Source organism: Pelodiscus sinensis, chromosome 1 (assembly GCF_052426305.1).
Source record: "Pelodiscus sinensis isolate ZL-2025 chromosome 1, ASM5242630v1, whole genome shotgun sequence".
Taxonomy (NCBI): Eukaryota; Metazoa; Chordata; order Testudines; family Trionychidae; genus Pelodiscus; species Pelodiscus sinensis.
This window is the reverse complement of record NC_143052.1, coordinates 163,526,960-163,542,720: the sequence shown is the minus strand read 5'-3', so window position 1 is coordinate 163,542,720 and position 15,761 is coordinate 163,526,960. Positions and strand designations below refer to the sequence as shown.

The window sequence follows — 15,761 nt, the reverse complement described above, 5'->3', positions numbered from 1 at the left end:
GACACGTGGAGCGAGGGAAAGATAGAAAGTGTGTTACTGGAGAAGACAGGGATTGAGGATTTTATTGGGGGCGGTGGGGTAGAAGGTATAACATTTGATCATTGAGTCCTGTTTAGTGCTTGTTCATGGTCTTACTGTGCTGACTAGTAATTGACAATAGTGCGCTACAGATTTGTGCTCATTGCCTAGTGTGAAGGCCTTTTCACACTCTCACTACCTACTCTGGCTTCCACAATGTGCCAGGAATGCACTGATAGAAAACTTGATTAATAAAGAACAGGAATATAATTAATACAAATCAACATGAGTTTATAGAAAACAGAAAAGCTGGTAACTTTTTATGAGATTACCAGTGTGGTTAATAAAGATAACTGGGTTGATGCAATACACTTAGAGGTCATTAAAGTATTTGACTTGGCACCTCATGATATTCTGATTAAATAACAAAAGAGAGAGAGAACATTAACATGGCACACATTAAATGGATTTAAAATTGGCTAATGGGTAGATCTCAAAAAGGGAATTGTCAAGATGAGCAGATATATTGCTGGTGGGATCTATGCTGCTTAACATTTATTGATGACCTAGAAGTAAACATAACATTATCACTGATAAAAGTTTGCAATTGACTCAAAAATGGGGAATAATAAATAATGAAGAGTGCAATTGACTGATACAGAGAGATATGGACTGCCTGATGAGCTGGGTTCCTGCAAACAATACATATTTGAATATGGCTCAATGTACACATATACATCTAGGGAGAAAGAATGTAGGCTATACTTAATTATTTTACCTTTATATTTGCTCTTGGTGTCACTGCTGCTGGACTACTGTGTCCAGTTCTCATGCCCAGAAAGTTACTAATAAAATTGGATTGGGTTCACGAAGAGCCATATGAGAATAACTGAAGGATTAGAAAACATGAGTTATAGTAATAGACTCAAGCAACTCTATCTAAAGCAGGGGTGGGGAACTTAAGGGTCGGGGACGCATGCGGCCCCCCACTTGCCTGGATCTGGTGCGCTAGGCTCAGGGCTCCCTCTTGAGCATTGGGGAACCAGTGCTGGTGCTCCAGCCACAGGTCTCTCCTCATGGACTAGCCCCCGACTGATTTTTCTGTGGGTCAGTAGCCCCTGACCCAAAAAAGGCTCCCCACCCCGATCCAAAGGTTAAGAGATGATTTGATTACAGTCTGCAAGTATCTGTTCGGAAAACTTAGCAGAGAAAGTTAGAAAACGATTCAAAAGCTGAACATAGACAAATTCAGACTGGAAATAAGGTACATATTTTTAAGGTGTGAGTAATTAGCCATTGGAAAAAATTACTAAGGGTCCTCATGCAGTTTCCATTATTGACCAATTTTCAATCAGGATTGGATGCTTTGCTAAAAGCTCTAAGGATTATTTTGAAAAGTTCTGTGGCCTGTGTTACTGAGGTGGTCAGACTAAATGAGCACAATGGACTCTTCTGGTCTTGGGGATCTAGCAATCAATGAATAAGCATCTACTGGGCTACAGTCTAGTAATTGTCCTATGTGGCATCTTCTTTCCTTCATGCTCCAAGAGATCCATTTTACCTTGATTTTAACCTCCATCCAGGAGAGCTGGCAGCCTCACTGGGCCCAAGGGGGGCAGCTCCGTACTGCCAGAATGGGTGAGGATGGGAGCAGGCAGCTTTCATCCCCCCAGCCATTAGCACTGCCTGGAGCACACAGTGTGGCACTCCGGCAGTGATTTAAAGGGTCCAGTGTGCCAGGTCCTGCAGTAATGGCAGTGGCAGCACAGGGAGCCCGAGGCCCCTTTGAATTGCTGGGCCCCAAAGTAATTGCCCCCATTTACACTCCACTGTCAGTGTGTCAGTTTCCATTATATTGTAATGTAGGGATGGGGAACCTACTAAGGATGTTAAATAACAATTAGTTTACTTGTTGAGTTGTCAATGGAATTTTTATCGACTACTCAAGTAGTTGATAGCCACTTCCGCATTCCTCCTTTGAAATGTAGAAAGTGGAAGCGCCACATGCAGCCTGGAGTCAGCAGGACTTCCTGCTGGCCCTGGACTGTATACGGCGTGCCAGCTTTGAAATGTACAAGAGTCCCCAACAGGGGCTCTTGTGAATTTCAAAGCAGAAGCGGCCGCATAAAGCCTGGGATCAGCAAGGGACTCAAGAGTCCTCCGCTGACTCCGGGCTCCATGCGGCGTTGCCGCTTCAAAATTCCATGCGGAGCCAGGGTCAGCTGGGGACTCCCTAGCTGATCCCAGGCTCCACACAGCATTTCCCTGGAACCCGGGATCAGCTGGGGTCTCAAAGCGCGGCATTTCAAAGCGCGTAGGGCCCAGGGTCAGCTGAAGAGTCCCCAGCTGACTCCGGGTTCCATGGATATGCTCAGGGAGCCCAGGGTCAGCTAAGGAGTACCCAGCTGACCCCAGGCTCCGGGCTGACTATTTGAAACTCTGCAGCGGCGTTTCAAAGGGACAGTGCCGCATAGCGGATCCTGATCTGTGGCATTTAAAAAAGGGCAGTGCCGCATGGAGCATGGGGTCAGCTGTATGTGGCAGTGACGCTTTGAAGCGCTGAGGCAGCATTTCAAAGCAGCTGCGCCACACAGCTGCCACTCTGAAGTACTCCTCTTTCCCGCCTCCCTTGCTCCCTCTGTCTGATAGAGGGAGCAAAGTGGGGAATCGACTAGTCGACTCAAATCCGATAAGCATTTGCTCGTGCTCCAGCTACATGGGGAGGTGCCAAGTCTCGCAGGCTGCATCAAGGAAAGCCACAAATCCTATCTGGCCTATACGCTTTGCCTGGCATGGGGGAAGAAATACCTCTATGCACTGCCCTTCCTCCTCTCCCTCCCCCCTGGGCTGGGAGAATGGCAGCTCAGGAAAGCTCTGTCCCTGCACTCGCTTGCAGGTTCTACCTGTCACTTCCACTGTCCAGGAATCACCCTTGTGCCCCCATCTCTGGGAGCTGAGATAGGTAGGCACTCCAACCTGTCCCCTACCCCCACCACCCACTACACCCTATCTACCATCCAGCCCTATCCCCATCCTGCTGCTACAATCTACCTACAGCCCATCCCCTACCCCCACTCTGTTCCCTGGCAGCCCCCTCTCATACAATGAACCCCTCATTTTTGGCTCCACTATAGAAAATCTAATCTCAGGCCCCCAGAAAATTATCTGGCCTGGAGGTGGGAAGAGCCCAGAGCCTTGCACTTCCTCCCTCCCTGTGAGGGGAGTGAGGTGAATATATCTTTTTCTTTTTTTAGCGGGAGGTTTCACATCTGTGAGGGTTTTTTCTTCTCCTCACTTGGGGGCCAGGTGTGATATGTGGAGTTCCAGGGGAGCCAACTGACATCACTCAATTAGGGGACCCTGCAAGAAATGGGACCACCAATTCCCAAACATGGCAGATATTCCAATATTTATATTCACAAAGCCAGCACAAAATGGCTTCTGTGTTACCTTATTGATCAGAGTCCAAACCACTCAATTCCCTTGAAGTTTCCAGCCTCAAGCCACCACCTGGACACTACGGCCAAATACATTCTACCAATCCCAAAGGACTGGGAACATTAACTCCCAGGTCAATAAGTTTACAGACCTTATCCCAAATACACATTTACAGACAGTTTTTATTAACTAAATTAAGATGTATTATTTTAAAAAGAAAAAAAAAGTATTGGCTAAAAAAAATCAATATACATTACAGACACGAGTTCAGTTTTTGAGGTTCAGATACATAAGAGAAGTGGTGATCCTGTAGCTGCAAAACTTCCTTTAGAATTTAGTCCATAATTATAGTCCAAAATCTGGGGTGACTCCAGTCAATGACTGGGCCCTCAATCCTTGTGGCTTAGGCTTCTCCTGTATGAAACCTCACTTGTGTGTTGCCCCGGAGACATTTTTCTGTAAGTTAGTGCCCCCCCCTTTGCTGTAGTGCAAGAAAACACTGGGTATAATTTTTCCTTTCTTCACGGTTCTCTCACCCTCCCCCCCAACAGATATTCATAAGCAAACGACAAAGATTGAAGTTTCCTTTATAGAAAACAATATGAAACTTGTGCATTGTGCTTTGACTGCTTTCCCTGATGTACAAAATGCCTCTTGTATACTAAATCATTACACTGTATATCTGTTTTCCTGTCAACAAATTTTCATTATAAAAGTACTTTAGGGTTTTTATTTTTTAAAAAGCAACTTGTCTTTCTTTCTGTGCTATAAGCAGGAATGTGAGTCTATCAGGTTTGACATACTGACTCCTTGGGACCACTTCAAACGCAGCAGATGTGATGTAACTTCGCATCCTCTTGTGAAAGAGTAGGTAAGTGCTGTGCAGTTTTACTTCGTGCAGGTCTGTCAGATGAGACCACAGCAACAATTCTGTCCATCTCAGGTGGACACTGAAGATCTCCAGGCATTATCTTTTGACTTATAGGGAATGTGGTGTCTGATGGCTTTTAGACAACATTTCCTCTCTTTCTCATTGCACAGGAAGGTCTGTGCAAGTTACCAGCTGCCCTCCACCACAAAAGCAGATGCATTTCTGCCATGCTGCTAGATAGAAGATTAAGTTTCTTGGAATTTTCAGGATGAAACAACATATACAGCAGATATTACAGAAGCTCATGATCTGAAATACATTTGCTTCAGTAGACTTATTTATCTACAGGCTCCACATGGGTCCAGACGCTAGAGGTTTGTGCTAGCAGAGCCAACTGCAGGCTCGAGACATTCTGGATATTGTCCTACTCCTAAATTAAATCTCAAAAGTAATCATCATTTGACAGCTTCTATTATAAATCCAGGCTACATGGGCAAATATTTGGCACAGATTGCCTATGCACAAAATGTATTAAATAGGGCTGTCAAGTTATTAAAAATATTAATCGCGATTAATCACACTGTAAGACAATAATAAGAATACTATCTATTTAAATATTTTTGGATGTTTTCTACATCTTTTAATATATTGATTTCAATGACAACACAGAATACAAAGAGTATAGTGCTCACTTTATATTTATTTTTATTACAAAACTTTTATACTGTAAAAAGAAAACTTCAGCTCACCTCACTGAAGTATTGTAGTGCAAATTCTATCATGAAAGCTGAACTTAAATTCTTCTATACAATCAATATATTTGTGTCTTATTCAAAAGAGTCCTTTTTTCGCTCAGCCCCAGCTGTGGGCGGCACAGGCCTGGAGGGAGGTAGACTCTGCCGTGGGCAGTGAAGAGTTCGGGGGGCTCAGCCCCCAATTGTAAGTGGCATAGGGCTCAGGGTGGGGGTCAGCCCCCAAGTTCAGAGGAGGGGACAGCCCCTGGGCTGGGGAGGAGGGTGTAGACCCCACCATGGGCAGTGCAGAGATCGGGAGGGGGGACTTAGCTCCAGACTGAGATGTGGGGGGAGGGTCAGTCCCAGCCCTAAGAGGCAAAGAGAGGGTGGCTTGGGTGACCCCTGCCGGGGAGGGGGAGGGACAACTTGAGCAAGCCCCCCCCCTTTTATTTTTAAAAAATATGGTGATCTGGGAGGGGAGAGGGACGAGTGTCAGGGTATTTACTTTTCTTGTTTACTTCTCTGTTGGAGCTGGAACCGCACCTTCAGTTTTTTTCCCCTCCTTTCTGGCTGCTTTGTTTTTCCCGTACGCCACTTGGTGGCAGTTTGTATTACTGCGCCTTACCAGAGAAGGTCTCTGGAGCAGCTCATGCTGGTTTGCCAACCTCTGCGATTAACACAAGTTAATTTTTTTAACGCATTAATTCTACCCTGTGTAAATCACAGGTGTTAACACTCACTAATCAACAGCTCTAGTATTAAAATAAATTAAGAATTTCTCAATAGGCTTACAAAAGCCTAATACATGCCATCTAGTCTACATTTTCTTTAATTTAGCTACATACATAGGCCCCCAGGCTCTGCCCCTTGCTGGAAGCACTAGAATTTCATGTGGCTGGACACCAGCAAGCAGAGAGAACTCATCGGAAACAACACTGGCAAGTTCACTTATGTCTACAGGTAGAACGTTACTGCAGGAGTTGAGGATGTGACTGATTACATCACTGTTTTCTGCCTTTGAGAGAGTGCACGTAGAATAGACCACAGATCCTCCAGGACACAAGGCTTTAATGGCAGATCTGTAAGTAATCACAACAAACAAATGCAGATCAGCCAGATTTATTAGACAGAAACAAATGATGTTAGGGAAACAAACAAAACACATCAACAAGCAATAAACTTGCATGAAATTGTTAAAACTGAGCAGATCACTAATAACCCAGCAAATTACTTGTGTTATGGTCTGTTTCTCATTAAGTGTGTATATTCAAATTACCCTACAATATTCTTAAAGGTGTATAAGAGTTTACAAGCAGCAGTTGTAACTTATGATCCCAACGTACTTCAGAGTGATCTTATCAACATTTAAGTAGTGCACTTTGGATTTGATTTTCACATCTAGGCATGTAGAATTACCCTTCTGGTTGTTGGCCCCGCTTACCCACTGGCCCCACTGCCCCCAGCTCTGCTGGGGTTGTGATCCTGCTTGGGGACATGGCTGTGCTCCCTATCACGCTGAGGGCCCCAGGCCCCACTGATCTCAGCCCAACTGGGGCTGTGCTCTCTTGCCACCAACCCAGCCCCTGAACCTGGCCAGGTGGGGTTCTCTAGCCCAGCAATATCCATGGTCCTGCTGGGACATGGATGTTGCCAGACCAGAGAATCCTGGATTTTAGAGGTTTAACCTGTACTGAATCATCTTATAATCTCCCTACCATGGTCAATAACTCTGTTTAGTAACATAACATATTTTGGAATTTTTATGTGCATTTGACAGCTGCAGGACTGGACTCTAAATCAGCAAATGCTTTGTCTAATCAAACATATCTAATTACATGAAAGCTAAACGTTAAAATGCACAACCACACTTTTTGAAAAAATAAAGCTACAGTCTCAATGTTACAAATGATGTCTGTTATTTTTCCTCAACCTCCAAACACAAGAAAAAGAAACAGAGATCCTGTTTGCTTTCAAGTATAGCAGACATCTTATGCGGGGGGGGGGGGAGAGGAATACAACACATTAAATTATGAAAATGCTGAAAGGAAATCTGTAACGTACATTCAACTATCACAGATGAAATGTTATGGGAGCAAGGGAAAAAAGAGCCATGATACAATACAATCTGTTTTTTCCAAGACTGTAGCATACCTTCATTACTAAATGTTTTAAAGAGTTACTTTTGTTGGTAAAGCTGTTGTCTTACAGCTATCTCTCGTCTAGCAATTTTCACCCTAAAGACTCCTAAGAATGATTTATAAACTGATATGTAAATAGATCACTTCAGTCACTACTGGAATATAGCCACCTCTGGTCGAAACATGCCCATTTCAGTAGCTGGCAATACTAAATACAAGTTTACTGAAGCATACCCCTCTCGTTTGAAAAAGCAGCTGAGTATAATTACTCAGCTTGAAGTAAACAACTCAACATTCCCAAAGGGCTTCACTAATATTAATGCATTTGAGTGGTTAGGACCCAGTTTTGTATCCCCTCTAGAATACTGAGCCTGCAAAGAGCACTTTCTAGGACAGGACCGAGGAAAATACCAGCCTACGGGCCAGATCCAGTCCAGCAGAGTTAGCTCCTGGCAGGCTTCTGCTATATATACCTGAATGGCCATAGGTACTGTCAATTGCATCTCTCGTTAGCCACGGATTGCTGTTCCTGGCCAATGGGAGCTGAGGAAACTGGGGTCCCAGGTTGCAAATGGCTGGGAATGATGATCCATGGCAACGGGAGCTGTGATTATTGGTACCTGTGAATGTGCAGGTAAATACAGCGGGCGGGGGGGAAGGGGGTGGTGAGATATCCTGCCGCTGTTTTATTGCCCCCCCCCCCCGTTCTAGGACCAGGCTAGGCAACTATCTCAGCAGAGATCCAGTAAGTAAAAACGTTGCCGCCGCCACCACCTATTCCTATGTAACTTCTAGTTTTGTGTCAGACCCCTGTAAGGAATACCAAGAAGCAGCTTCACTTTTGAGATCTGATGGAATAGGTCATATTCATATTAGAATACGTATAATCAGCAGAATATATTTGGAGGGAAAGGGGAGGAAGTGAGGTCTCAAAGAAATGGTTATGATAATGTGGGAAAAGAGGTTCAACCTTTTCCTTTTTAAAATACTGCTCTTGTAGTGATAGAAGAATAAACTCATTTTGGTACTGGTTTTTCATACAAAGCATAATGATATATATATTTTAGGTGCATAACTAAAACACTCTTCAGCTGTGAGCGTTGTCCGAAGAGCAAGTTAAAATGAGAGATATAATTTCGGGGGGATCTGTTCAGTGCAGTAGTTAAGGAATGTCACTTTGGAATGAGAACAGGTGGAGAAAAGAAAGTGGCTCTTGGAGAAAAGAATGGGCTCTTTCCACATATCTGGAGAGTTTCAGGTCTTGTGAAACATCAATAAAAAGAGTGTCTGGCGAAACCTCCATAAAGAGAAGCACATTCTAAACTGGGTTCAGGATAAGTCAAGAGTCAGAAGAGCTCTAAACAGAAAGGAAAGCCTGTCTGAAGAAGCTAAGGAGGCACCAGAGAGAGCAAGTCATCAGTGAATGTAATTACAGTAAACTTCTGTTCAGCTTCCCAAGTGGGTGTTGTTGCGTATTCCTATCAACTCTCCTTTCTGTTCCATGCACAATACTCCCTCCCACGAATCCTAGTCAGATTTGTTACCAGAATGAACACATTGCTCCCTATAGTTGAATCTAATGCAGTGCTAGCACATACCTTTGAGTGGTTCACCTCAAAACAGCACACACTTCCCAGCAGGAAAATAAGAATGTGAAGCACCAATGTTAGCACTCAACACAATGAGGCTTCTCTCCCCTTTCTCTCACCGGACTCTTCACCCTTCTCTCTGCATTTGTCTCCATTCTCCCACCAAGCTATTGTTTGTGAAAGAGATGGGGCAATGGTTAGGCCAAGCTAGCCACCAGAGTGCATCTGGACTAGTGGAGGACAATTGACTGGAAAGCAGAGCAGGTAACCAACAACAACACAGTTTTGACTCCACAAATAATCACCCTGAGAGAAATGCTGTAAACTCAGTAATATTTTTTCCAGCGTAAGGACAAGTTAGACCAGGTGCTTCAGTCCCTCTGTTGGCTGCGTGTTCTGCTTTATTTTCATTCTTGAATTTACAATTTATCTTTCCAAAATGAGTTAGTTAAGGCTCAATTGGCAGGACTGTTTTCTAATCCAAAAGACTTTGTGGTAAAGTGTCTCCTCAGAATCCAGACTAATGTCTGATACTACAGCACAGCATTTTGAGAAGGAATGGCATTGCTTTGTTAAATGGCCAGTTTTGCTTCTCTGTCAGTTGAGGCAGTATTCATAGATAATGAAAATATTATAAAACTAAAAAACATTGAAGGATAATCCCTGTGCAATGGTCAACATTATTTCCTGAATTTAGATTATTTCTTTTTGGATAGACACTAGAGTTGCTGAAGAATTTATGAATGCAGTATCTCAGCAGGCAGTCCCGATATAAACAAGAATCTGAGAGGATTCGTCACCCACATATTAGCATGTAAACAGAATTACATTCAGTATTGTAACGAATACTATTTACAGAGTTAGGGGTGTAAGCAACTAATCGACTATCTGATAAGCAAAAGTTTATCAGATAGTTGACACACTAGTCAACTAGTCGTTTCCCCCTCCCCACTTGATGCCTCAAAAAGAGGGAGCAAGGGGGAGGGAGGGGAGAGAAAAAGTTTGGGGGCTTAAAAGCCGGTTCCCCCCAGCTCTGTGGGAGGGGGCAGGGGCGCAGCAGTGGAGTTCCACCTTTGAAATGTACAAGAGTCCCTACTGGGGCTCTTGTACATTTCAAAGTGGAAGCGCCACATGGAGCCTGGGACCAGCAAGGGACTCTGAGTCCCCCACTGGTCCCAGGCTCCATGCTGCGTTTCAGTCTCTGAAATGCACAGCGCTCCTCCTGGGGCTCTTGTATATTTCAAAATTAAAGTGCCACATGGAGCCTGAGGTCAGTGGAGGACTCCCCACTGGCCCTGGGCTCCATGCAGTGTTTCAATCTTTGAAATACACAAGAGCCCCTGTTGGTCCCAGGCTCCATGTGGCATTTCAATCTTTGAAATGCAGACGCGCCCTTATCAATTAGTCCATGGAAAATCCATCAACTATTTGATTAAGTGATTAATCTAATTGTAACATCCCTATGCAGGGTTCAAGGAAGTGCTGAGATTTGGGGATGTGTCATGCAAGCAATATACAAAGACTTATTTATTACGCTGGGCGCCATAGCAAAACACATTGTAAGAGACAGTCTGTGCACAAAAGAGTTTACACTATAAAGAGAGAAGGCAGAAAAAGGGAAGAAAGGATGTAGTTCTGTCTCCTTTCTTACACGGGGGAATGGAGTCAGAGAGATTAAGCAATTTACCAAAGGCGCACAGTCAGTCTTTGGCAAGAGTGGGTACTCATGAATCCTGATCCAGTGACTTAATCACAAACTTAAACAAAACGCCCATGGGAGGAAAGTATATCAACATCTTTTTAAACCTCGAAAGTAGAAAGAAAGGGCTAGGTTCTAACTGGAGATGCAGTATATGTTGGGAAGCATTCCCCTCATCTTAAAAAACAATCTACTGTACTCATTTTCATAGAAGTAGACCCCCCTCCCTTCAACAAAGCTTACCAGATGTGCAAAGACATATGGTTCAGATTACAACCAAGCTACAAATGTGTAAGATTTCACTGTTAAACATGCAGTCTCTTACATTTAACACCTCTCTTCCTAGACAATCCCAAAGTGATTTACTAACTTTAAATATACTGAAATCTTTTCACCCATCACTGACAGACAGACCACTATGATGAGTTGATATCAGCTGTTTAACAGTACAGTAAGAACACTACACTGTAGTTTTAGAAATAAACAACAACAACAAACCAAACTAAGCAGCTGAATCTGCAGAGAGCACTTACAGTAGATAAAACACAAATACCAAACAGGAATTTTGCCAGAATTTCAGGGTTACCACCTATTAAAGAATTTCAGGGTTACCACTTATTAAAGATCTCATAACACCTTTCACAAGTACAAGTAGTGAAGACCTTACCTATAAGTACAGTGCCCCTAGAATGTCAGTCTGGAGCAGTGATTCAATGTGGATTCAAGGAGCAGCACCTTTGGAACAACTAACATAACCTCCTGAAGCAAGTCTTGGAAATCTCACATCAAAAGACTAGCTTTGAGCCTGCTTAACCTGTGAATTTTGACAGGATTGTGCCCCCAAAATGACCAAACTGCAAAATAAAAAACTCTGAACTTTTACGTCATAATTTTGGCTCAAGAATCTAACAGGTTTACTTCGTACCACAATGTTAAAAAGAGACAGATACTGCCTGTAATGGCTCACATAGAACATTCATTAAAAATCCAATCCTGTCAGAGGCTCAGTGCCCTTAACAACTGACATAATCAATGGCTAACCAAAATATAAATAAAAAAGATAAGCTGAAGGCACTTGTCATGAGGTACTCTGCACCTTTAAGAAATGGGCTTCAAATCTACAAAGGTAATATCACAGTTCACTTATATATCAAATACTTATTTCAAAACATGCATTGTTAAAATGGAAGCAATGTCTGAAGGGCCCTAAAATACTTTGGTGAAAATGAAATTAAAGTACATAGCTGTTTCATTATTTTAAAGCAATCATATTTATTTCTAGCAATTCAGTTTCCTTTCATTATATTTCTTAAAACATCGAAGTCTATCTTTATTAAAATATAAAACTAGTTACACAAAATGCGCTTTCAAAAGTTTAAATCTAAGTTCATGCGTGCATCATGCTGAATTAAAAGTAGTATTAATTGGAACATAACTGAAATGGCTTGGAATTGAAGCTTTACTTCTTTATAAGGAAGCTCTAATTCAGCACCGGGGCAACTGATATTTTAATCCTTATTTTTAACCTAAATTTTAAAGTAATCCAATATAAATACCTGTAAAATTATTTGTTTAGAAAGTCGTAAGAAAGCCACTTAAGACTACTTAATAATAAAGATGGGCAACTGTCAATAGGAGACTTTAGTATTTTTGTTGCATGCAATCCCCATTTTTGTTTTATAGACAACAGAAACTGTTAATAGCACTAACATTAAAATGCCTACTAACAAATCACTGCTATCAGAAGATGATCTGCATAGCAGCCTGTGAAAGAAGATTCCCAGTTTGTCTAGTAGATGCCTAAAAAAAATTACACTACTTAGGAAGAGGCAGACTTCATGATTTTGGGGGCTTTGGAAGCTACCCAAACGTTACCTATTTTTAGGATTTCAGAGGGGTAGCTGGATTAGTCTGTAATTTTAAAAACAATGGTGGTTCTGTGGCATCTTAAGAGACTAACCAAATATACATAGAATAATGAGCTTTTGTGGGCAAAACACATTGCCTCAGAAAGTAGTATGGTAAGTTGCTGAGGCTCAATTTTATCTATTGACATGCTTCATTCACAATTTCCAGGCCTACTCAGAGATATCCTCTTCCAGCTAGCCAAGACTTTTAGGCAGATAATGCACACCTGTATATGTATAGGAAGAAAAACGAAATAAGATGCCATTAGGTTTTATCACAGGATGAGGGAGAGAAGGAAGGGAAGAGAAGCACTGAGGAAGAAAATAAAATGTTCAGTTGCAAAAATAAATCCTTCCATGGGTGTCATATGTTGAATCATGAGACATCAGAATAGCACAATTTATAGGACCCACTGTGATATCAAATATTCACAACAGTTTAATAAAGTTTTCACTCACTAGAGGCCGGGGACGGGGAAATGGGAAATTAAACTTAAGGGTAACTGGCAGATATGTCTGTGGGAAGTTGCATGATGGCTGCCCACACTATGCCTGTTTTAAATGGTGATACCAACATTTTTGGATAATTAAATCCATCTTTAAATAATTAAAATATCTCTAAGACAGACACATGTAATAGCAAAAGCACTGCTGTACACCTTTTTACTGATGGATGTTTAGCAAACCCAGGTATAACTCTAATGCAATTAACGGGAGTGTAAATTCCCCTATGGTAGAAATCATGCCATTACAAAAAATTCATTATTGCTTTTTTTCCCCTGAATATCTCTTTGGAGACAGATTTATTAACATGCATAATTGAATTACAGCAGTCTGAGCTGCAAAAGACTTATATTAAGGTAATCTAATCTGACCCTCTACCAATGCAGGGTTATTAGATATGATTTTGAAAACTACATCCTATTCTAACACATACTTAATGTTTTCTTTGGTTGAAATTTCTAGATTCACATTAAATGCAGCAGGAGAGCAAACTGGCACTTAAAAAATTAAATTAGAAACGGAAAAAAAACCAGAGCAATAAAATTACTTCAGTATCTCAAAAAAAAAAAAGATCTGTTGGGGAGGCATGAGTTCAATGTCTTTGAGAACACTTACATGTCACAAAAATTTGGGAGTTTCCTAATGTCAAAAAGTAGATATTTCACACGAAAAGTAAATTAAACAACGTGATAGGGGGAAAATGGCAACCTTTTTTTAAAAAAAATGGCATTACAAACACAGCCTTTCATAAAACAGACATAAGTGGCTATCAAAACAATACCAGTATAGTATTTTATATTACCAATCCCACCTTCCCCGGATGGTTCTTTCTGTGCATGATTATATGTCCTGCATCTTTTCGGAAGGGTCAGCATTAATTGTATCACTAATTTAATCATTTTGTATGTTAAAAGAAAGATTATATGGGTTTCAGGGCATGCTACTAAAACTATGCAACATTTCAACAGTGCCATCTTTTGGTCACTATGCAGAAAATGGCTTTTCTGGCTTTCATATGGGAAAAAAGTAATGAATCCCTTCTGAGCCATCCATTTAGCAAAGAATCTGAAATTGCATTTGCTCTCATCCATGCCCCCTTCTCATTTGAGTTGAATTCGCTTACAGATTCCCTCCCCTTTTTAAAAATCAAATTGAACTCAGTTATCCCAGAGTCATATCAGTTACATCCCATAGTTTTTCCAAAACAAAGCTGTCAAAGTCAGGGAAATCCCTTGCATCCCATCAGATATTTTGATTTTTTTATTCTTTGTGCAAAAATAAAATGACCCCCCCCCCCTTTCAGAATTTCCCACGGAAGGAAAATGCTGACTTTTGAACAAGCATGCTTGATATTTATGCTACTACATCACGTTGGGACATGGAAAATCCCACTCTACAGTGGATGGATATTAAGGTATTCCATACAAAAAATTCATAAGCTATTAAGTCAGTTTACAGAACAAGGATAAAATAGATTTTTCAGTCTTTTCAGACTGAAAAACAAAGATGCTAACCTTCCATTCTTCTCTCTTTTTCTCCTAAGCTCAATGGTAGTGAAAAGCAGCAAATGAAACTGAGAACTCCATAGGCCGATCCTGCCCACATGCCCTATCCGTGATCTGTAACGTCACCGGTGGCACTCACGGACGTGTCAACCCTCCAGCAAAAAACCCACAGCTGGCACATGCTGGCTAACTTGTGCTCACAGGCTGTTTAATTGTGGTGCAGACAATCAGGCTTGAACTAGAAACCAGGCCCTAGAACCCTGCAAGGGAGGAGGGCATCCGAACTTTTAATGACTGTGTAAAAATACCCCATAGGATTTGCTTATTTTCAGATGCATTCAGTTCTTGGCCTCTCTGCAGAGATAAACAGTGTCATATTAATGCCAACTATGATATTTTTCCTATTTGCACACGTCACTAAACGGTTTTTAGATAACAGTACTGTAGTTTGAAGTCATTACTGACTTCAGTGGGACTTAAATGGAAGGGCTAACCGTGAAGATCCCTGTATCCAGCTTCTCCTCTCTTGAACTACCCAGACCACTGAGATGGGACCTTCTGAAATAAATATATTTTCTGGAGTAAATTAATTGCTGCTTATCAGGCCTGCTGACAGGGCAGAGGGGACAACTACCCCAGTGCCTGGCGATTCTAAAAGGCCCGGGGCTCCTGGCCCACCACCACTGCTATTGCGGCAGTGGCCAGACCCGCAGGTCCCTGCTGCAGGAATCCCGCACTGCGCACTCCAGCCAGCTATGAGGGCCAGCAGGCGGAGGCGGCGGCTGTTCCATCCGGGCGGTGGGGGGGCTAGCTACCTCAGCCCTGCCCCTTCTGTCCAAAGCCCTGCCCCCTTCCAGGGTGCACAGAGCCATCTCCCCACACACTGCCCAGGGGCCCGACAATTCTGTTTGCTTCTCTGCTGCTTATTGTGGCTTATAGCAGTTTTACCATGACTACAGTGGGATTCGTGCTGGTGCAGATTTCACTGACCTGCCCCTCAGTGATGGTTAAACGAAGAGAACATCCCCACTGTAGATGAGGTCTTATCTGGGTAACTGAGTGAAAGATGATTTCCACGGCACTGTTCATTTGTTTAAAATTAAGGACATGCTTATGTGGTTTATTGCATGAGGACCACTGCCATAACCTGTTGAAGAGGGTCCACTGACTGTAAGGAAAGGCTTGTGTGAAATGGATACAGAAGAATGGCAGAGTTATGGGCACCGGAATTTCAAATTGACTGGTCAGCCACACACCTCATCTGGAACCCGAAATATGGCAGGAAGTGAATACAGTACAGTCCTGTGTTAAACAAGCTACTGAAAAAATAAAGGGAGCATTTTAAAAGAAGATCTGAT

At 42.3% G+C, this 15,761-nt stretch overlaps 1 protein-coding gene across 2 annotated transcripts in view; it reads right to left on the bottom strand.

Annotated features, from left to right (window-relative positions):
* Nucleotides 1-5,007: 5,007 nt before the first annotated feature.
* The window catches only part of NSUN3 (NOP2/Sun RNA methyltransferase 3), a 39,880-nt gene continuing 29,126 nt past the window's right edge, over nucleotides 5,008-15,761 (bottom strand). For both annotated transcript variants that reach the window (XM_075908911.2, XM_075908917.2), the window contains exon 6: nucleotides 5,008-6,140. In XM_075908911.2, coding sequence (XP_075765026.2) covers nucleotides 5,879-6,140 — 262 coding nt within the window. In that variant the 3' untranslated portion in view covers nucleotides 5,008-5,878. The remainder of the gene's footprint in view (nucleotides 6,141-15,761) is intronic.